Here is a 22,480-nt window from a genome sequence, read left to right on the forward strand (position 1 = left end):
CTTGCTTGTAGTGAGACAAACCATACATCCAGGTTTGGACATAGCACTTAAGTAAACTATGGCTCAGCTTTTGCTAACATGGCAGCAGGACAGAGGGAAGAGGAGACTTGTGACAGTTTTTCCCCTGTGCACAAGTAAGCTTGCTTGTTCATGGTAAACCATACTTTGATATTGTATTACATGTGAACTAGGCCTTTGTATATGCTTTTGTTTTTAATATGGGTTTTTCTAATATATCAGTTTTTGCTTCTTCAGAGCATGATTCTGGTACTTGCAAATTCCTTGCAGAACTCATGATTGGTTCCCATTTTTCTCTATTCTTTTCATTTTTTTATATTATTATTCTATATTTACATTTCATGCACCTATTCAAAAATGTCTTCTGGGTGGTTCACAAAGGAACAGTAAGAGCTGTCAAAACAGTGGAATGGTCTACCTTGGAAAGTCTACCTTGGACGCTCCTTATTTGAAAGTTTTTACGCAAAGGTTGAGAGGGACGCGGGTGTCGCTGTGGGTTAAACCTCAGAGCCTAGGGCTTGCTGATCAGAAGGTTGGGGGTTTGAATCCCTGCAACGGGCTGAGCTCCCGTTGCTCGGTCCCAGCTCCTGCCAACCTAGCAGTTCGAAAGCACGTCAAACTGCAAGTATATAAATAGGTACCGCTCCGGCGGGAAGGTAAACGGCGTTTCCGTGCGCTGCTCTGGTTCACCAGAAGCGGCTTAGTCATGCTGGCCACATGACCTGGAAGCTGTATGCTGGCTCCCTCGGCCAATAAAGCGAGATGAGCGCCGCAACCCCAGAGTCGGTCACGACTGGACCTGATGGTCAGGGGTCCCTTTACCTTTACCTTAAGCAAAGGTTGGATAACCATCTGTCAGGGTTTCCTTAGCTGTGATTCTTGCATTGCAGGGGACTGGACTAGAAGACTCTTGTGGTCATTTCCAACACTACATTCTGTCAGAAATAAGCATCAGCATAAAAATAGTTCAATCACCACAAGACATCCTCCTTTTCACAAGTGTGAAGTTGTGTCTGTTTTGAGAGGAACTTCCATGCTCATCTCTAAGATTTTGTTTTACAATGTTTGCATCTACTTAAGGATCTAAAATTGAATTCCGCCAGGACGCAGTTGTCCTAGGTGGCAAGCATCTCTCTCTTTTTGCCCTGCTTGTAAATATACTATTTCTTTATCTCCTCTCTTGTTATTACCGTATTTTTCGCTCCATTGGACGCACCGGACCATAGGACGCACCGGACCACAGGAGGGGAAGAACAGGGAAAAAATTTTTTTTCTTGTTCTCCACCTCTAAAACAAGGTGCGTTCAAGGTACATTCACCCAGGCTTGTGGGGCTGGTGGTGGGGGGAAGCGCTGCTTTCCCCCACCACCAGCCTCAAAGATCCCTGAAGCCTTTGGAGCGCAGCGCCCGCTGCCCTGGAGAGGCTGTGCGCACAGCCATCCCCAAGCTAAAACAGCGAGACGGAGCCCTCCGCCTCGCTGTTCTGGCTTGGGAACAGCCTTGCTAGCTTCTGCAGGACAGCGGGGTGAAGGCACCCCGCTGCCCTGGAGACGCTCTGCGCGCAGCCGTATCCAAGCTGGAACAGCGAGACGGAGCCCTGCGCCTCGCTGTTCTGGCTTCGGAACAGCCTTGCAGCTTCTGCAGGACAGCGGGGTGAAGGCCCCCCCTGCCCTGGAGACGCTCTGCGCGCAGCCGTCCCCAAGCTGGAACAGCGAGACGGAGCCCTCTGCCTCGCTGTTCTGGCTTGGGAACAGCCTTGCTAGCTTCTGCAGGACAGCGGGGTGAAGGCACCCCGCTGCCCTGGAGACGCTCTGCGCGCAGCCGTCCCCAAGCTAAAACAGCGAGACGGAGCCCTCTGCCTCGCTGTTCTGGCTTGGGAACAGCCTTGCTAGCTTCTGCAGGACAGCGGGGTGAAGGCACCCCGCTGCCCTGGAGAAGCTGTGCGCGCAGAAATCCCCAAGCTAGAACAGCGAGACGGAGCCCTCCGCCTCGCTGTTCTGGCTTGGGAACAGCCTTGCTAGCTTCTGCAGGACAGCGGGGTGAAGGCACCCCGCTGCCCTGGAGACGCTCTGCGCGCAGCCGTATCCAAGCTGGAACAGCGAGACGGAGCCCTCTGCCTCGCTGTTCTGGCTTGGGAACAGCCTTGCTAGCTTCTGCAGGACAGCGGGGTGAAGGCACCCCGCTGCCCTGGAGACGCTCTGCGCGCAGCCGTCCCCAAGCTAAAACAGCGAGACGGAGCCCTCTGCCTCGCTGTTCTGGCTTGGGAACAGCCTTGCTAGCTTCTGCAGAACAGCGGGGTGAAGGCACCCTGCTGCCCTGGAGAAGCTGTGCGCGCAGAAATCCCCAAGCTAGAACAGCGAGACGGAGCCCTCCGCCTCGCTGTTCTGGCTTGGGAACAGCCTTGCTAGCTTCTGCAGGACAGCGGGGTGAAGGCACCCCGCTGCCCTGGAGACGCTCTGCGCGCAGCCGTCCCCAAGCTAAAACAGCGAGACGGAGCCCTCTGCCTCGCTGTTCTGGCTTGGGAACAGCCTTGCTAGCTTCTGCAGGACAGCGGGGTGAAGGCACCCCGCTGCCCTGGAGACGCTCTGCGCGCAGCCGTCCCCAAGCTGGAACAGCGAGACGGAGCGCTCCGCAGTGCTCCGTCTCCCTGTTCTGGCTTTGGGCTTAGCGGCGCAGCCTGCATTCGCTCTATAGGACGCACACACATTTCCCCTTAATTTTTGGAGGGGAAAAAGTGCGTCCTATAGAACGAAAAATACGGTATTTTAGTCTCCTTAATCCAGGAAGGAAGAGTGCAGTGCCTACAAAATATAGTTAGGTTATTCTCTTCTGGATTGAAAAGGGACGGACAAATAACTTTGATATGTCAAACAAGTGCTAAACAGTTTATGCTGTTAACTAATTGGCAGCTTAAAAAACGTACTTTGAAACGGCAAAAGTTTTCAAGGGGTGGAGGGAACAGTTGGAAAATGGAACATTACTGGTTTGTATCATTGATCATGGGAATTCACCAGCCCTGGAATCACCTCTCTGTGTTTGTTTTTTAAAGTAAATTTTCTCAGTGGCAGCCCATAGGAAGCAGTATCATTCGAATAGGTCTAGCAGGCATTTGTTCTGTGTAAGGTGGGCTGGTTCCCCAGCACCCCACATAGAACAGATCTGGGCAAAAGCGATGTCAAAGACTTCGTAGTCTTTCGATTCATGCAGTACTCTTCAATGAAACAGAGAGGAGTCAAGATATATTTGGCCAGCTCTGTCAAAACCTAAGATGGTCTGTATGTAATAATATATTTTGATAGGGTACTTTCGCAGTGTCATCATACTGCCCAGAGTCATATTCTTTCTTGGCTCATCCTAGGCCCCAGGTTTATGTGACCTAGAAAATACATGGGGGTGTGTGATATATTTATAGCACGATTTCGGAGTATAATCAAGATTATAAAGTAGTGCAAGGAAGCTTGCTTGGGAAATCAAGTTGCTTTCAGAAGTAAAGAAATGTAAAAGTTAACAAGGCTTTTTGGGCTTGGTGCATTTGATTTTTTAAAAAATCAGCTTTGGAGGTTTCCCCTACTGATTCCAGTTCCTAAGGAAAAGTAAATAAGAAATTCCTCCGGTGATTAGCTGTTACCTGCTTTTACAAACTTTGCATTTAGTAAGTTCTCATGTTCCAGAGCTCTCTTAAAACTTTTTTTAACTGATCTTTTGAAGAGTTATGTATATCAGACATTCAGCAGGTCAGGCAATGTAATAACATCCTTGCATTAATCAGCAACTAAGATTTATATCTGCGGCGTCACATTGATAGAAGCTAAAATAAGCACCGTGATGTTTATATCAGTTGTGTCAAAAGCATCTTGGTTTAGATGTAATCATTTGCTTTAAATGTTTAAAAAAAATACTTTTTAACAAAACAAGTGAAAACAATGCCTTGCAAATATAACCTCTCTCTTTTTTTAAATGCTATTAAAAAAACTGCTTTGTTGGAAGAAACAAGACCCAATCAGAAAAGTGAAAAACTATTGAAAGTGTCTCTACAAACAACAATTCCACAATTTTGGGGGCAATAGTGTTTGGGTCTCTGGTTGATTTCTTAGGTACTGTTTGCAGTCACATTACGGGGAATGTAGATCTGGGAAAGTTACTTTCAGAGCATATTTAGCTTCTCTGCAGTCTGTAGAACGTAGACATTTTAATCTCAGGGCTGTGGATTTTGGCCCCATCTCGTAGTTCCCTTCTAGCACTACAATTCTGTGATTCTATGTGCAGTATTGCATTTGCATACTGAAGTCAGCTTTTAGATGCCATTATATTGGGCAGGGGGCAGAAATAACAGAACCTGAAGTTTGTCCTTTGTGTACATTCTGGACGGTGCTGCGTGCAGGAAAACTGCTTGGATTGATCAGGTCCACTAGACTCCGTAGATGCAAAACCCATTGAATTTGCGGACCCCTGAACATAAGATAGTTGTGTTGCTCCTGAATCCGGGCGTAATTTTCCAATCCATCTCTGAGTGTTGGTACAAGTGCAGAGCTGTAGCTAATACGGTGGTACCTGAGGTTACAAACACTTCGGGTTACAGACTCCGCTAACCCGGAAGTAGTACCTCGGGTTAAGAACTTTACCTCAGGATAAGAACAGAAATCACGTGGCGGCAGCAAGAGGCCCCATTAGCTATAGTGGTACCTCAGGTTAAGAACAGATTTAGGTTAAGAACGGACCTCCGGAACGAATTAAGTTCATAACCAGAAGTACCACAGTAACTGCTGATGTGAATGGAACATATAACAGTAAGCAGCCTTTTGAGGATGTGCATATCTAGATAAAGGCCGTTTTCTGATCTCTCTGCAGCGGTAGGTTAATTGAGCATTTATAGTTTGATGGAAAGTGCCTATTTTGAACAGGATTATAATGAGGTAAAGGTAAAGGACACCTGGATGGTTAAGTCCAGTCAAAAGCGACTATGGGGTTGCGGCGCTCATGTCACTTTCAGGCTGAGGGAGTTGGCGCTTGTCCACAGACAGCTTTCCGGGTCATGTGGCCAGCATGACTTAACCGCTTCTGGCACAATGGGACACCGTGACAGAAACCAGAGTGAATGGAAACGCCGTTTACCTTCCCACCACAGTGGTACCTGTTTATCTACTTGCACTGGCATGCTTTCAAACTGCTAGGCTGGCAGGAGCTGGGACCAAGCAACAGGAGCTCACCCTGTTGCAGGGATTTGAACTGCCAACCTTCAAATCGGAAAATTGACCAAAGCACCGGCCGCTTCCCTAGGATTATAATGAACACTTAAAGGAAGACTGGTTTCTAATGCTCCTGCGTCTTCGCTAATTGCTGCTTTAGTTATTTTATACTTTTCGGGGAAAGGTTTTATAAAGATAACCAATAACTTCCTATGTACATACATACATACATGTATCCGATCTGCACCAGTGAGCCTATTTATTAACCTGTTTTGCAACTTTCCCTTAAGTCTGTTAATTGCGTTGTTGGGATTTGTGAGCGAAGAAGCAGACATCAGTGGTAGAATCCTGCATTTTCATATTTCTCAGTGGTTAAAAATAAAGCCCAACTCCTCAATCTGGAAGACAGGCAGCTCAGCCAGTCATGCCCCCTGCACTCAGATAGACAGCCCAGTTGCTTCAGCTTAGCTCATTGTGTACAAAAGAAGAAGGAAAGTGTTCTGTATTAGATACTAAATCATAAGAAAATAATGGGTTCACATTGGTGTCTAGGAACAGAATGTTAAACACACTGTTTCAAGTGTAGTGTTGCGCACAAATATCTGTGGTCATGTCATGTCCCTGTTGAATAAATCTAAACCTAATGTCAAAATTTTGACATGAAGTCTATGCTATATTGTTTCAGACAGTTATGTGGCAGAAGACCAGGGTGTCCGATCACAAAATGGCTTTCATGGCAGTAGTGGGAACTGCCGTTATGAGCGGCATGGTACCTTTTCAACACCATAGTGAAGATCCTGAGGTAAGTTTCTAATTATCTATATGTTTCCCCCACCTGTTATTTCATCAGTTCAACCAGCATGAGTTCTTCACTTTTTAAATAAGGATATAAAATCGAGCACCGTGCTTCTATTTTGGGTTGCTATTGTGTTAAATTCCATTCCTTTCTATCTGCATATGTTTTGTTTCGACAACAAAAAACATGCTTAATTTTTTTCTCAGTAAGGTGTAGTTTATATCTAAAGAACTTTTTATGCTTGGACCATCAATGGGTATATCATAGGAATGGCTTTGGAGTTTACCTGTTTGTCACTGGTTCACACAGTGAATTTCTAGCATCACATAAAAGGGCAACGAAGTTCGCACTTCTTAGGCTATAATCCTAACTAGATTTCCATGACAGTACAGGGGTACCTCGGTTTTTTAATGTCTCCGTTGACAAACATTTCGGTTTTGAATGCCGTAAACCTGGAAGTAAATGCTTCGGTTTGTGAACGCGCCTCAGAAGTCGAACATGCCACGCGGCTTCTGCTGAGCGCAAGATCCTGAGGCCTAGCTGTCGGCTATTGAGTTTTCGGTTTTCGAACGTTTCAGAACTCAAATGGACTTCCAGAATGGATTACATTCGAAAACTGTACCACTGTACATTCCCATGAAATCAATATGGCTACCTTCCAAGTAACTGTAATTAGGAATGAGGTAAAGATATTATTCCTATAAAAAGGATGTAAAAATACTTAAGTGCTGCACATGCAGTGCTTTTGTGATTCTGATTGGCTTGTGGTTGGTTTGCTCTGTGTCTTTTTAAGGTTTCTTCATTGCTTCTTTTTAACATTAGTGGAGGTGGGTGAGATCTCTCTCACCTGCCTTGGATTAGCTTGGAAATTATCCGAGTCCCTCCCTCCCTCAGTTGAGAAGAACTTGATTATTTCCTGAATTATCTTAGCAGGGCTGTTCTTCAAAACATCCCATTAGGCAGAGCAGCAGAAAAATTGCGGGGGGGGGGGGGGGGGCGCAAAAGAAAATTTCTGTAGAAGGCCCTTAGGACAAGAAGATCTACTGTAGGGGCTTCGAGCCTCCAGCAACTTTTCAAATTCAGGCTTAACTCCAGAAATCTCCCCTAGTTCAGAATTAAATCTCAGTTAGAGATGAATTCATGGTTAGCTTCAGTGTCTGGTAAGTGCTGACCAGAGGAGGGAGAACCACCTGGTGAGGTTATGAATGACATCTAGGGTTACCCGTTGACCTTCAAACCTGGATGAGATTTGAACTTGGCTTTTCAACATCCAAATTTAGTGCTCTGTCGACAGCCTCACACTAACTCTTGATCTCATTCATCGTCAACTGCCTTGATTTAATTTCAATGAAAGCGAAGCAGGAGACTTCTAAATGCCATGAAAATCTGGAGTCATTTCTTCTTTCTGATCTGAACCTTCTAGTTTCTGTGAAGTGATTGTCATGGGAAACAGTAGTTTTTAATGGCCAGTTTCATTGCAATTCTAGGTGTTTCTCAGCGGCTTTCTTCCAAAGCCCAGTTCAGATGGTTGTTTGACAAGTCATGCAAGTGCAGAAAGGAGCTTCATCTTTGTAAACAATCGACCAGTGCACCAGAAGGAAATTCTAAAGGTACGGTTTTTCTCAGCTCCTTGACCCAGCAGATTATAAAATATTTGCCAGGTTTGAAAGAGCTGCATTAGCTGCATGCAATGGCTAGGTTGCGCCAGCAGGGTTTTTAATTTTGTCAAGCAGGCCACATCATTTGAAATTCCCTTCAGTTTCAGAGTTGGTTAGTATGAGATAGAGATGGCAATGCCAAATCCCACTCTAAAGGTAATGGACCCCTAACAGTTAAGTCCAGTTGTGAATGACTCTGGGGTTGCGGCGCTCATCTCGCTTTACTGGCTGAGGGAGCCGACGTTTGTCCGCAGACAGTTTTCCGGGTCATGTGGCCAGCATGACTAAGCCACTTCTGGCGAAACCAGAGCAGCACCCGGAAACGCCATTTACCTTCCCCCCGGAGCAGTACCTGTTTATCCACTTGCACTTTGACGTGCTTTCGAACAGCTAGGTTGGGAGGAACTGGTACCAAGCAACGGGAGCTCACCTCGTCGCGGGGATTTGAACCGCCGACCTTCTCATTAGCAAGCCCTAGGCTCAGTGGTTTAGACCACAGCACCACCGCATCCTAGTTTGTGTAATTGGTTGCATGGCTCTTTCGATCCTGGCCATGAATTTTTTCCTTCTATATATCATAAAATTGAGAGAGATGCAATCTTTCTTAATAAGATAACAATAAAGGACCCCTGGACAGTTAAGTCCAGTCAAAGGCGACTATGGGGTTGTGGCGCTCATGTCACTTTCAGGCTGAGGGAGCTGGCATTTGTCCACAGACAGCTTTCTGGGTCATGTGGCCAGCAGGACTAAACCGCTTCTGGTGCAACAGAACACCATGACAGAAACCAGAGTGCACGGAAACGCCATTTACCTTCCCGCCACACCAGTACCTACTTACCTACTTGCACTGGCGAGCTTTCGAACTGCTAGGTTGGCAGGAGCTGGGTTCAGAGCAACGGGAGCTCACCCTGTTGCAGGGATTCGAACCATTGACCTTCTGATCGGGAAGCCCAAGAGACTACTAATGGACAATTAATTAGTGCATTAGTTAACTCTTGTAGGTGTAGAATAGTAATGAGCCAATTTTATTGACTCTCACATCTATTTACAATGCTTAATGAAAAATTGTAGCTCAATACCATTGTGTTATGGTAACATTTCTGGTAACAAGGTTTTAAAAAAAATATTCACAACTCTTTGAAAGTTGATTCCTTCCTACTAATGGGGGACTCCCCGCAAGATGTTATAGAAAAATTCATGCTTTGCATGCACATAAAATGTTGCTACTTGCACACATAGAAGATAAGTATATATCAGATTAAAGTTTTGTATTGCATTCATTTCTAATTGGAAAGTACATTTAAAATGCTATTCTTTTTGGTTTTAGCTGGTTCAGCAATACTATAACCTGAAGTCACACAAGGATTCTAACCGTTCACACCCTGTTTTCTTTATAAACATTGCTGTTCCTCCATCTGCTGTGGATGTCAATTTAACACCAGATAAATCTCAAGTGTTTCTGCATAATAAGGTACAGCGTGTCCATTTATATACAAATGAGCAGTTTAATAATGTTGTTTTGCTACAATTACAGTTAAAAATGTGTTTAGATTTTTAAAAAATAATAATGCTTCTATGCATAGCTTTAGGTTTAAAAATAAGCTGAGCAGAATCCATTTTCAATTGACTTAATTATGCTGTAGCTAGCTAGCATAAGTTATTTATCACAATAATGTACTTACCATTTTTCTGCTTTAGGAGTCTGTCTGTCTTGCTGTTGAAAATGTCTTGACCTCACTCTATGGACCTCTACCTGGGACTGCTTCTTGTGAAACTGATTTGTCAGGAGACATCTTTGTTAATGAAGCAGAACAAATGAATGTGTCTGTAAATGAAGCCGAACCCAGGAACATTGATTCACCTGCACACACTCAATTGATTTCATTGAGTAATGCACAAAATAGTGGAATGGAAAAACCCTCAGAGGTTTGTTTGGAGAATCAAATGTTGTATAATAATTCAGCTGTAGGATTTTCTACCAAAAATGAACTATCTGGCTGCGAGACAGCTGTGTCTGATAGATTTTTGTGTGAGCACCAACAGAATAAGTCTAAGGTGATATTTAACCTAGATGGCAATCCTTTAACAGACACAAATTCTAAAAATGGCCTTGATGATGATTTGAGAAATGACCATTTCCAGGAAGCAATAGAGAGAACCACAACCCTGAAAGCTTCTTCTGAAGTAACTGCTGACAAATGGAGTTTGGGGAATGCATTTAAGAATACCAGAGGAGAGAACATTGAACCTGTTCGGATTTTGGTTCCTGAAATGGAACGTGCAAGGCCTCAAGAGAGAAGAAATGATGATGGCCAACAAACATTTCAAGAGGGAAGTAGCATTCAAAGTCTGAAAAAAACAAATGTGGTAAATGATAAACTGGGACAGATTACAGCCTATGACATAATAAAAAATCGGATAATAAAGAAAGCCATGTCAGCATTTGACTTTTTTACTCAAGACCATCGCCCACGATTGTTAGCTGAAAATGCCAAAGTGAGCATGGAAGAACTAATGCTGAAATTGGAAGAAATGTGGGAAACACTGAATGAAGAAGAGAAAAAGAAGTAAGTTTGCAAACTTCACTTCTGCTCACTAAAACTGGACTGTAGTTTCCATCCTGTGTGTGACTCATGTTCAAAAACAAGTTTTATCCATATTGATTTCTAAACCAGAATGGAAAATGCTTTTGGCTTGATAAGTGTAACATCTTGTATAGATAATTTAATTCTAATTATCTACTGCTTGCTGCTACTGCAGCAACTTAGGTGTTGCTACCTCCGTCCCTCAGTTTTCCATTAAATGTATTCTCAAATCTGTATGAAACAGCTTAATGCCTGTACAGCTCATAAATTCCCATAATCTTGTATACAGTGCATATAGTTTGTATATCATATTTTGCATTTGGCGTTAATACTTTCCGGGTTAGTAGCGGTAAACAATACAAACATAAGATCTGTAAAGTAATGTGTTGATAAGCACTACTACAAACAGAACTGGCTGCTGAACATTGGGGTACTTATAAGAGACAAGATATTAACTAAGATGATAAAATAGCGTGGGAGAATGACATTTATTTTTCTTCCAACAATTAATTTTGAGAGAAAACATATTTTATAGGTGGATATATAATGACTCTGACTGAACCATTGCTAGTGTTTCATATGTTCCTTCTCTTCCCCCTTCTTCCCCTCTTTGTTAAGATATGAAGAAAAGGCTGAAAGAGACTTGGAGCGATACAACAAGCAGAGCAGAAAAGCTGCAGATCAGAGTATACAAAGATCAACAAGGGAGAGAGAGAGAAAACATAAGTCCAAACTTAAAGACTGTCTAATTAATCAGCAGAAACTTGATAAACTTTTTCATTCTCAAATGGAGGAGAAACCAAATAGTTGCAAAGCAATAAAAATTGTCCAAGTGCCCTTCTCTGTGGATTCATTCAGACATAAACTTCATGTGCTTAAACAGAAAGAGGCTGTTAAGGATGATCCTTGCCTAATTCGTCTTCCGAATTTTCCTGATGCGTGGATAATTGCCTCTGAGAAAAAGATAATGATGTTGAATCCGTACAGAGTAGAAGAAGCCCTTCTGTTTAAAAAACTGCTTGAAAACCATAAACTTCCTACACAGAAACTGGACAACCCGATTATATTAACTGATAGGTAAGGCGAAAGCCATTTCAAAAGCAGATCATATAAAGGACCACAAGCAAATGACTGGTTTTATTTTACTTTTTATTTTACAACAGTGTAATAAAAATGATTCCACCTTCCTGCGTTCCCTCCCAAATCCAGTATAGACCCAGCTTATATAGTTACAATCTAACAGAGATCCTAAGATCTCCAGCTTCACTTTGCTTGTTCTAAATGTGCCTGTGGCCTGTTTTGGACATTACATTTGAAGCTTCCCAAACTGTGGTTTTATTAAGCTCAAAATGCGCCTCAGGCCTGCTCACCAGCTTCTACACTGCCAGCCTGGTCTCTTCCACGTTATGTCTGAAACAGGACCCGTGGTTTAATACCGTTTCCCTCATCAGGGTCCTTAGTCCATGGCTTGACCCTGGTTGGTAAATTGACAGCAAACCATGGTCCTGTGTTTCAGACACACTATAGGAATCAATGTGAAGCCAGAAAATAACAAATGGCAGGATACTGGGCATTAAAGCTTGCCATTACAGCTGAATTGGCCCTATGATTGTTGTATGCATTGAGGTATAATAATATTCCAGTATCAAACAAATTCAGGAGATTTGATAAGTATAAGATATGTATAGATACCTACAGAGACTACTGGTTCAGACAGCCAGGACAAGACACATGTAGTCCAAGAGTTAGACCAGATTTTATTTACCCTTGAATGCCAAAAGCGCCCTGGTGATTTTTTGAAAGCCTACTACCTATACAAACAAAATATGGCAGTCTTAGTAAATACAGTGGTGCCCCGCAAGACGAATGCCTCGCAAGACAGAAAACCCGCTAGACGAAAGGGTTTTCCGTCGCGGAGGCGCTTCGCAAGACGAAGTTCCCTATGGGCTTGCTTCACAAGACGAAAACGTCTTGCGAGTCTCGCCATTTCCCCCCCACTTCCCCCCCCTTTTTTCAAAACGGCTAAGCTGTTAATAGCCTTTTAACAGCTTAGCCACTAAGCCCGCTAAGCCGCTAATAGCGCTAAATCGCTAATAGCGCTAATCCGCTTAGCCGCCAATGGGGTTGCTTTGCAAGACGAAAAAACCGCTAGAAGAAAAGAATCGCGGAACGGATTCTTTTCGTCTTGCGAGGCACCACTGTATCAGTGGTGGGGGTATGAAATGTGACATCATCAATATGGCCACCATTTTGTGAATCACCTTTTAGCTGTGCTGTGCTTTCTCCAAGGAAAGGCTTGCTGTTGCCCGGTCGCCATAATGTTTTGACTGAGTAGAGGGAACAAGGAAACCTTTGCTTTCCTTGCTTTCTCTGGCATTGTCTGTTCTTGCCTTAAATTGAGAGGGGAAAGAGCAGGAAACACTGGATGCCAGAGAGAAAAGAACTGTGCAATTACTTCCTTTGTTCCTGTGGGCCTTTGCTCTTCGGCCCAACTATATGTGACAGCATTTAAATATCTTTAATATTAGGGGGGGGGTGATTTCTAGCAGGATTTCTGCATGCGGGGAAGGGAGGTTTCGCCCCTCTCTCCTCAGCTGTGATCCCAATGGAAAATCCCCACATGTGCTGCAGTTGGCAAAAATAAAAGTATCTCAATGGTTTTCCCTACATCACTTAACTAGAAAAATTAAGATTGCAACTGCGATGATGTAAAATGGACAGCGGCTACTGTGGCTCTCTCCTTGTGGGGTAACACAGGACAATGGATAGCGGGGAAGATGTATTCTAACTGTGTATGTGTGTTTGTAGTTGCTGTCTGAGCTGGCATCCTCAGAAATACAGTGGTACCTCGGGTTACATACGCTTCAGGTTACAGACTCCGCTAACCCAGAAATAGTACCTCGGGTTAAGAACTTTGCTTTAGGATGAGAACAGAAATCGTGCTCAGGCGACGCGGCGGCAGCAGGAGGCCCCATTAGCTAAAGTGGTGCTTCAGGTTAAGAACAGTTCCAGGTTAAGAACGGACCTCAGGAACGAATTAAGTACTTAAGAACGAGGTACCACTGTAAAGCAGTTCTAAAATTTCATTGACGTGTCCTTTGATTGTGGGACACTATTAAAATTTGATTCTGTCTCATAAAAGTGATTAATGATTGATTTTCAGTTTTTTTAGTGATTCACGTTATAAAGAGGTTCTTTGCAATATGCCCAAGGAAAGCATAAGATTTGATGGGTCATCCTACTTGTCGGATACAAGACTTACAGCAAACGGATTTAAGATAAAGATAATACCAGGTATGGTGTGGCTTCATATTTTGATTTAATTCAGCACCTGTAGTTCTTATTACGTGCTTGCCTTTTTTTCATAGTTTTGTTGTTGTTTAGTCGTTTAGTCGTGTCCGACTCTTCGTGACCCCATGGACCAGAGCACGCCAGGCACCTCTGTCCTCCACTACTTCCCGCAGTTTGGTCAAACTCAAGCTGGTAACCTCGAAAACACTATCCAACCATCTCGTCCTCTGTCGTCCCCTTCTCCTTGTGCCCTCCATCTTTCCCAGCATCAGTGTCTTCTCCAGGGAGTCTTCTCTTCTCATGAGGTGGCCAAAGTACTGGAGCCTCAGCTTCACGATCTGTCCTTCCAGTGAGCACTCAGGGCTGATTTCCTTAAGAATGGATGTGTTTGATCTTCTTGCAGTCCATGGGACTCTCAAGAGTCTTCTCCAGCACCATAATTCAAAAGCATCAATTCTTCGGCGATCAGCCTTCTTTATGGTCCAGCTCTCACTTCCATACATCACTACTGGGAAAACCATGGCTTTAACTATACGGACCTTTGTTGGCAAGGTGACGTCTCTACTTCTCAAGATGCTGTCTAGGCCTATCATTGCCCTTCTCCCAAGAAGCAGGCGTCTTTTAATTTCGTGGCTGCTGTCACCATCTGCAGTGATCATGGAGCCCAAGAAAGTAAAATCTCTCACTGCCTCCATTTCTTCCCCTTCTATTTGCCAGGAGGTGATGGGCCCAGTGGCCATGATCTTCGTTTTTTTGATGTTGAGCTTCAGACCATATTTTGCGCTCTCCTCTTTCACCCTCATTAAAAGGTTCTTTAATTCCTCCTCACTTTCTGCCATCAAGGTTGTGTCATCTGCATATCTGAGGTTGTTTCATAGTACTGTATATCAAAAACAATACTTGTGTTTCATTACCACATTTGTGTCTAAAAAAACCCCAGACCCTATTATCCACTATGGGCCCCTCCGGACTTCCCTTTTATTGAGCATTCATTATGATTTTTTGCTTATAATGTAATTGAACTGGTTATATGCAACCAGTTGTGCCTGCAGAAGTTTTGGGCTTGTCGTAGTCCTTCGTTTGCAATCAGTGCATGTCCTGTTGCTTCCTGCGAAAATCCTGTAACGTTTCATACCACAAATGCTCTGCCCTGAGCCCAGTTTTAAAGAGGAAGAATGGACTCTCTCTCTTAAAAAGGAAGTACGAATTGGTGCCGCCTCATAGCTTGACCAATCACAGCTCGCAAGCAGCTCGTAGCTGGGTCAAATCATAGATTTAAAAGAAACAGTGTAGACTCATACACCAGCCAGCTTCCATTTTGACTTGAAATGCTCATTTTGGGCTTCTCTGAAGTACATAAAAACAAGAAGCGGGCAGGGGGAGCGCTGGCCTGCAAGGGCACCCATTAGAGAGGTGCTGGAACTATGCTCTGGCTGAGAAAAAGCACTGATTTTTTTTTTTATTATTATTATTATTATTATTATTATAATTATTATTATTATTATTTATACCCCACTCTCCCCAGACAAGACCGGGCTCAGGGCGGCTAACAAGCAATAATAAAAACAAGTTGAATGAATACAACTTAAAAACAAGATTAAAATACAACATTAAAATATTGAAACATTAAAATATTAAAATGTACTTAATATTTAAGTACTTAATATTGATTGGATTATTTCCACTGTTCACAGAGGTACGCATAGCATGAAGCAGAGTCTTCAAATGTTTGCAAGGACTTGAAGAAATAAATCAGCAGGTCTCTTGGGTGACCAGCAACCCTTGCCCTGCTCATCTTCATTCACTCAAAATCATTTAATTTCTCAGGGTTGTCTTCTATTCTATTCCTACTCAGAGTAGACCCATTGAAATTAATGCGTGACTAATTTAGAACCATTAATTCCAGTGGTTCTACTCTGAAAAGAGCTAGCATTGACTACAACCCTCATTTTCCATGAAAATTTGCTGGCCTCCTTTTAAATTCATCTCTGTAATCCTGCGGATTAGAGAATAGGGAGAAAAGAAGGCGTCATGCAGTATGAAGGAGACATGCGGCACACCCGAGCTTAGCACATAATTCATGCACTCATTTAGATGTTCAGAGAATATAATGTTACGTTCCCAATGGTACAAATATGTTGACATATTTTGCTAGTCTCTAATAAGTAAGGCCCACATAGGCCATGCGTTATAAGTTTGTGTGTAAAAACTTCCTTGCTTGTGAATAAACAGGCATCAAGCATTCTACAGAAAAGAGCTAGGTTAGACCATATGAAATTATTCTAACATCATTTTTCTCTCATACACACACAGACAGACAGACAGACACACACACATATACATATACACATACACACATACTGTATAGGATTAAAGCTTTGTTTCAAACATTGAAATACTAACAAAAATTTAAACAAGCATTTAGCCAATGCTTTCCAAAGTTGAACTTGAATAAACTGAAGCACTCTCACTGTGCAAGTAACTAATAATGAAATATTTTAAGTTGTGTTCATCATTTTAAGAAAACTAAAAATGTGTAGCTCTGGGGATCTATAATTGCAACTTTACAGCACAGTTCTATGCATGTTTACTCAAAAGTAAATCCCAATGAGCTTAGCCCCTAGCGTGTCTAGGATTACAGCTGCAACAACAATTTTCAATGTGAATATTTTGTTGTGTAAATCAAAACAGTATTTAAAACACACTTGGTAACTCCAGGTATCATTGTGTTCAGTTTATTCATTTGTTTACTATTTGGTGTTTCAGCTATGGGAAATCAGCTGGAAATAGAAGGAATGGCAAACTGTCTGCCGTACTATGGGATACCTGATCTGAAAGAAATTCTGAGTGCTGTGGTAGATTGTAATGCAAAAGAAGTTCATGAGTGTCGACCTCTTAAAGTCATGAACTACCTGGAGGTAAGTATTGCTTTATGGTTTGCAAGCTCTTCTTTAGCATGCTGCTTTTAATGCCACTGTCCTATCAAAAGATACAGCTTGATGCTTAAAGCATTGCTACCTAAAAGGAGAAATTAATACCAGAAGCAATCGCAATACAGATCCGGCCTGGATGACTGTTATTTTCATTACAATAAAAGGTTCCATTAGCACAAATGGGTGCCCTTCTTCCAATGCAGGTAGCAGATTTGGGTTTCCTGATCTGGAACGCACAAGCGGTCCGAGTGTTTAAAGCTCTACTCCTGTGCCCCAGTCCAGATCGCTTTCCTCCACCACCCATCTGGTGGTTGTTGTTTAGTCATGTCCGACTCTTTGTGACCCCATGGACCAGAGCACGCCAGGCACTCCTATCTTCCACTGCCTCCTGCAGTTTGGTCAAACTCATGCTGGTAGCTTCGAGAACACTGTCCAACCATCTCATCCTCTGTCGTCCCCTTCTCCTTGTGCCCTCCAACTTTCCCAGCATCAGGGTCTTTTCCTGGGAGGCTTCTCTTCTCATGAGGTGGCTAAAGTATTGGAGTCTCAGCTTCAGGATCTGTCCTTGCAGTGAGCACTCAGGGCTGATTTCCTTAAGAATGGATAGGTTTGATCTTGCAGTCCATGGGACTCTCAAGAGTCTCCTCCAGCACCATAATTCAAAAGCATCAATTCATCGGCAATCAGCCTTCTTTATGGTCCAGCTCTCACTTCCATACATCACTACTGGGAAAACCCATCTGGTATCAACTTCTAAAAAGCTATTCATGTAGTTGCTAAGCCAGGAGTGCCCAAACTGTGGTCTGCAAAATGTCTGGATTTGTGGTGGAAGATGGCCCATCAGATACCCATATAGATTTTAAAACTGTGTTTTTAATGGCCATTTTTATTTCTTATATATTGCATTTTATTGTTTTACAGTTTGAATCCCGTGGAATTGAAACAGTAAAACAATAAAATGCAACGCGTAAGAAATGAAGCAACAAAAATATAGTTAGAAATCATACGGCCTCTAAAACAGAGCATTGCAATCAGAAAAATCTTTAAGTGGTCCATCGAGACACTCAGCAAATTTCAAGTGTTCTGTGGAGGAGAAAGTTTTGGACCCACTGCCCTGAGCCATTTGAGTCTCCAGAATGTGGAATATATGAGCTAAAGGAAGGGAGGAGAGTGAAGAAAGGTTCCTTTTTTATTTTGAGCCAGCCCATGTATCAAATTCCATTCCTGCCTCTTTCCTTCAATGGCAACTTCTGAGTAGAATAATTTAGCTGCAGTATATCTGTAGGTTACCTATCCGAATCTGTACTTCAATTTATGGCAGGATCTTTTCCACACAGAAGAGTAACCTACTTACACATTGGGATTTGGGAAACTGGACAGCAGGGCAAATTTGTTCTAAAGTAAGCCTCACTGAGCTTGTTTCTGAATAGCAGCCTGATCTTATTTCCGCAGCAAAAAGGAAAAAAAGAATGTGGTTAAGAATGAGTAGTAAAAAATGTTCAGTGGAGAAGTTTACAACCTATATCATTTATTGGATTTTATTTTAGCCTCAGGTTAATGTCTAAATGTAAACATTTTTGTTCCCATAGGGAGAAGCAGTAAGACTGTGTCGGCAGCTACCTTTGTATATATCCAAGGAAGATGTACAAGACACCATCCACAAAATGGAGACACAACTTGGAAATCAACATAAAGGCTGTGTTCATGGTCGTCCATTTCTTCATTATTTAACAAATATTCCAGAGTAACTAGCAAGGAAAAACCTCATCCTGCAGTCACATTTCACACAATTACAAACAAAACTCTCCTTTTTTGCACAATTTATTAAGAAATTATTTGTAACTGTCTTGTGTTTTGATCTCTATGAAGTGGAAGAGTGCTATTTTTTAAAATGAACATGAACATTGAATTAATGGTATTGAAATGTGTTTTCGAATAATTCATTGTTTCTAAGAAAATATACTGAAGGACAATCCACGTTCTGAAAGTGTAAGATCAGCTGATGGAAATAGCTTTCCAAATAACTATTTTTACATTATTTTTCTACTGGACAAGTTTGTAGTTCATAATAAAAAAGTACAAAAGAAGACTGCTCACAGCAAGAAGAAAATGGAATATAATGTTTAATACTGATTTGTCTCCACTAAACTAAATGGATACTCAGTGTATGGCTCTATTTACAGATGCATTTTCTACAAGTGAACAATATGTGGATACATCCAAATAAAAATTTGTATTTCTCTTGTGTTATTTCATATTCTAATTTTTCAAAATTTATGAGATGGCTATTACTCAAAGCCACTGAAGCATGTGCAGAATCTGCGTCTGCTTGGGGATTGTTTTGCTGAATTAGGAGCTCTACAGATATTCAGATGTATATTCAAACATGAAACCTGGGCTGGATCTAGACACATCAAAGAAATGTTTCAGTTAAACGCATTGTAAACCTTGCATGAGAAACCCGCTTGTGTGCCATCTGGTGTCACAGTGTTATAATGCATATACGGGACACGGGCGGCGCTGTGGTCTAAACCACTGAGCCTCTTGGGCTTGCTGAACAGAAGGTCAGCAGTTTGAATCCCTATGACGGAGTGAGCTCCTCTTGCTCTGTCCCAGTTCCTGCCAACCTAGCAGTTCAAAAGCATGCCAGTGCAAGTAGATAAATAGGCAGCACTGCAACCAGAAGGTAAATGGCGTTTACATGCACTCTGGTTTCCATCAACAGTGTTCCGTTGCGCCAGAAGCGGCTTAGTCCTGCTGGCCACATGACCCGGAAATCTGTCTGTGGACAAACGCCAGCTTCCTCAGCCTGAAGCTCAACCCCGTAGTTGTCTTTGACTGGACTTAACCATCCAGGGGTCCTTTACCTTTTTACCTAATGCATATACAGTGGTACCTCGAGTTAAGTACTTAATTCGTTCCGGAGGTCCATTCTTAACCTGAAACTGTTCTTAACCTGAAGCACCACTTTAGCTAATGGGGCCTCCTGCTGCCGCCGCGCTGCCGGAGCACGATTTCTGTTCTCATTCTGAAGCAAAGTTCTTAACCTGAGGTACTATTTCTGGGTTAGCGGAGTCTGTAACCTGAAGGTACCACTGTACAACACATATATCTTTATCTAGCTGAGTCCTTGGTGAGTCTTCATTGGTGTAGTGCTCTGAAAAGTTAAATCTGTGGACTCAGCATAAGGTTCACAAGATCCAGTTACAGTATAATATTTCAAATTATAGTAGTGAACTAACATTGCAGCATATGGCTGTTTTTAAGAAAATACAGCCATCTGAGAAATGCACATTAGCAATCAAATGAAGCAGCTTATTTGTGAACAATGGCAAAGTCCTTGCAGTCATTATGCTGCAAAAGATTTTATGTCGCTAATCAGTTCAGCAATAATCAAGGACTGCATGAGACACACCAGACATAATCAGATTTCACTGCCTTTTCCATAACTTCAGAATCTGGATATGACATTCTGGGCCACATTTGAGAGATAGGACTTTTGGTTATTGCCACAGGCTAGGCTTGCTTGAGTAGAGGATCTGCAATGCTCGAGCCTGTTGACAAGATCCATTAAAAAAGCAACTGTACCAAAAGGAATTATTGTGAAAATAAGGATTTGGGGTGGGGGCAATTTATGGTCCTCCCTCAAAGCACCAGCAAAGCTGGTGGGGCTTCCCTCTGGCTAAATTCTGCAAACATACGAGGTCACTCAGACCTGCAAGTGTCCCTATTTTCCAGGGACTGTCCCAGATTTACAGAAATGGTGCCAGTCTCTGATTTGAACCCAGAATGCCCTGCTTTTCCTTAAGATGCCCCTATTTTCATTGGAGAAATGTTGGAGGGTATGGAGTTATGTGACCCCAGAGTCAGGGAAATAAGTAACTATACAGTCTTTAGAAAACACCTGAAGGCAGCCCTGAATAGGGAAGTTTAATGTTTTATTATGTTTTTATTTATTTTGGAAGCCATCCAGAGTGGCTGGGGCAACCTAGTCAGATGGGTGGGGTATAAAGATGATAATGATCACAGAATAGGACGTCCATAGTTTCATTGGAGAAATGTTGGATGGTATGGAGTTATGCAACCCGGAGCCAGGGAGATAAGTAACTATACAACCTGTAGAAGGCAGCCCCATATAGGGAAGTTTTTTTAAATGTTTAATGTTTTATTATGTTTTTTAGGGTTCCCATTCCATATTTCAAAAGTAAAATTCGTGACACCACATGCAAAGTTGTTGAGCTTTTTTAAGGAAACCGCCAAGATTGTCGAGCTTTCTTTTAGAAAACCACCAAAGTTTTAGAAATAAACCCAAAATTGTTGGGCTTTTTGGGGGATAACTAACCCCAAAATAGTGATTTAAAGCTTTTGGAGCGCTTTCTGCTGTTTTTTCCATCCATCCATCCAAGTTTCCCAGACATTTAGGCAAAATTCCTGCCCGACACCCATATTTACACCCCAAAAGCCTACTTCCTTATGTATGTTGGAAGCCGCCCAGAATGGCTGGGGCAACCCAGTCAAACGGATGTGGTATGAATAATAAAATGATGTTACCATGGACAATATGGTCAAATACAAAATACGGATTATGCAATAATATGCCGTTGAAAATGTTGACAATAGGACCCATGAAGGGGGGGGGGGGGGAGTCCCGAGATTCAGAGTAACCTCTAGATATGGAAATGCATTTGGATTGTTATAACTTTATATTTGTAAAATCAACTAAAAATGATGTAAACAAATAATAATTAGATGATGATGGAATAGGATGCCCCTATTTTCACGGGATAAATGTTGGAGGATATGCACACAGGTGTCACCCCCCCATCCCATCCACACACCGAAGGTCTCTCGCTCTCTCACACCCCCCCCCCCCCGTTCCTTCTGTTGTGACTCCAACCGCCATTCCAACGGCCGCAGAACGTTGCCTCCATTCGAAACGAGCTCGTGGCCTCAGCTTGGCCAGAGAGCGAGCAAGAGAGTGAGAGAGAGGCGCGTCGCGGCCTTCCTCATCCCCTCACCATCCTCCTCCTCTCCTCTCCCGCCGGAGGGAAAAAAAACACCTCTCCCCGTCCCCCAATAAATACTTCAAGGAACACCGACGAAAAGCGGGGAAAAGAAGGGGATGTTGTGAGGAAACGTTGCACTGGGGCGCCTAGATCCGAGTCCTGCCCGTCTTTCCCGCCTCGTTTGTGCGCCTCGAGTCCCGCCGAGTTGACTCGGGTTGCCTCCTCAGGCCTTGCTGGTGGTGATTGTAGTTGTGTGTGTGTGTGTTTTTAACAACGACACACGCACACACCCCGTCCACTTTAACTCAGTGCCTCAGTCTCTCAGCAGGTGAAGGAGAAGGGCGCCGATAGGAACCCCCGCCATTTTCTCTCAAAACGGGCAAACGGGCTTAGTCGGGTTTCGAAAAAACAGAGATGCCATTTCGGGTTTGGGAGCAGGAGGTAAGAGTCGCAGAAATGTCCCCAGGTTCAATTGCAAACACCCACCCACACCCACACCCAAACCAGCCTGTTTTAAGAGCCTATGCTCTTAAACCACCAAAAATACTCATAATAATTAGAAATAAGTTCTTGGTTCATGAATTGGTTTAAACAATTAAGAAGAAGAAGAAAGGGGGGAAGAGGGGGACATTGACCACTAATAATGAAACATACGTTGTAGATATTTTTTCCACATTTATTATGCTATTTTGGGGATATACAGATGACATGAGAAAACCTGGTGCACTTATTTGTACAGCATTCTTGTTTATAAAACCCAGTAAATAATTAGAAATAAATTAGGCCCTGAGGAATAATTCATGAGCGGCTCTAAAACACACCTTTCTAAATTGGTGTGATTTGCAAACAGCTTTGGGAGTGGCTACTTTATTATTATTATTTATTGCATTTATATACCGCCCTATACCCAGGGGTCTCAGGGTGGTTCACAGAATACATAAGAAAAATAAAAACAACAACCCAATAACCCTCCCCCCCCCCATTGGCAGTACCTCTCTCAGGCAGCAC

The 22,480-nt window shown here is 42.8% G+C and overlaps 1 protein-coding gene and 1 long non-coding RNA gene across 5 annotated transcripts in view; both read left to right on the forward strand.

Annotated features, from left to right (window-relative positions):
* The window catches only part of PMS1 (PMS1 homolog 1, mismatch repair system component), a 53,913-nt gene extending 35,202 nt beyond the window's left edge, over window positions 1–18,711 (forward strand). For all 4 annotated transcript variants that reach the window (XM_028750408.2, XM_028750399.2, XM_077917282.1 and 1 more), the window contains 8 exons: window positions 5,889–6,005; window positions 7,487–7,609; window positions 8,985–9,128; window positions 9,356–10,224; window positions 10,861–11,319; window positions 13,406–13,536; window positions 16,300–16,451; window positions 18,056–18,711. In XM_028750408.2, coding sequence (XP_028606241.2) covers window positions 5,889–6,005; window positions 7,487–7,609; window positions 8,985–9,128; window positions 9,356–10,224; window positions 10,861–11,319; window positions 13,406–13,536; window positions 16,300–16,451; window positions 18,056–18,214 — 2,154 coding nt within the window. In that variant the 3' untranslated portion in view covers window positions 18,215–18,711. The remainder of the gene's footprint in view (window positions 1–5,888; window positions 6,006–7,486; window positions 7,610–8,984; window positions 9,129–9,355; window positions 10,225–10,860; window positions 11,320–13,405; window positions 13,537–16,299; window positions 16,452–18,055) is intronic.
* Window positions 18,712–21,345: 2,634 nt separating this feature from the next.
* LOC114607356 (uncharacterized) overlaps window positions 21,346–22,480 on the forward strand; it is a 65,112-nt gene continuing 63,977 nt past the window's right edge. The window contains exon 1 of the long non-coding RNA XR_003709125.2: window positions 21,346–21,913. This is a non-coding gene — a long non-coding RNA (uncharacterized LOC114607356). The remainder of the gene's footprint in view (window positions 21,914–22,480) is intronic.

This window comes from Podarcis muralis, chromosome 1 (genome assembly GCF_964188315.1).
Source record: "Podarcis muralis chromosome 1, rPodMur119.hap1.1, whole genome shotgun sequence".
In the NCBI taxonomy this organism is placed as follows: domain Eukaryota; kingdom Metazoa; phylum Chordata; class Lepidosauria; order Squamata; family Lacertidae; genus Podarcis; species Podarcis muralis.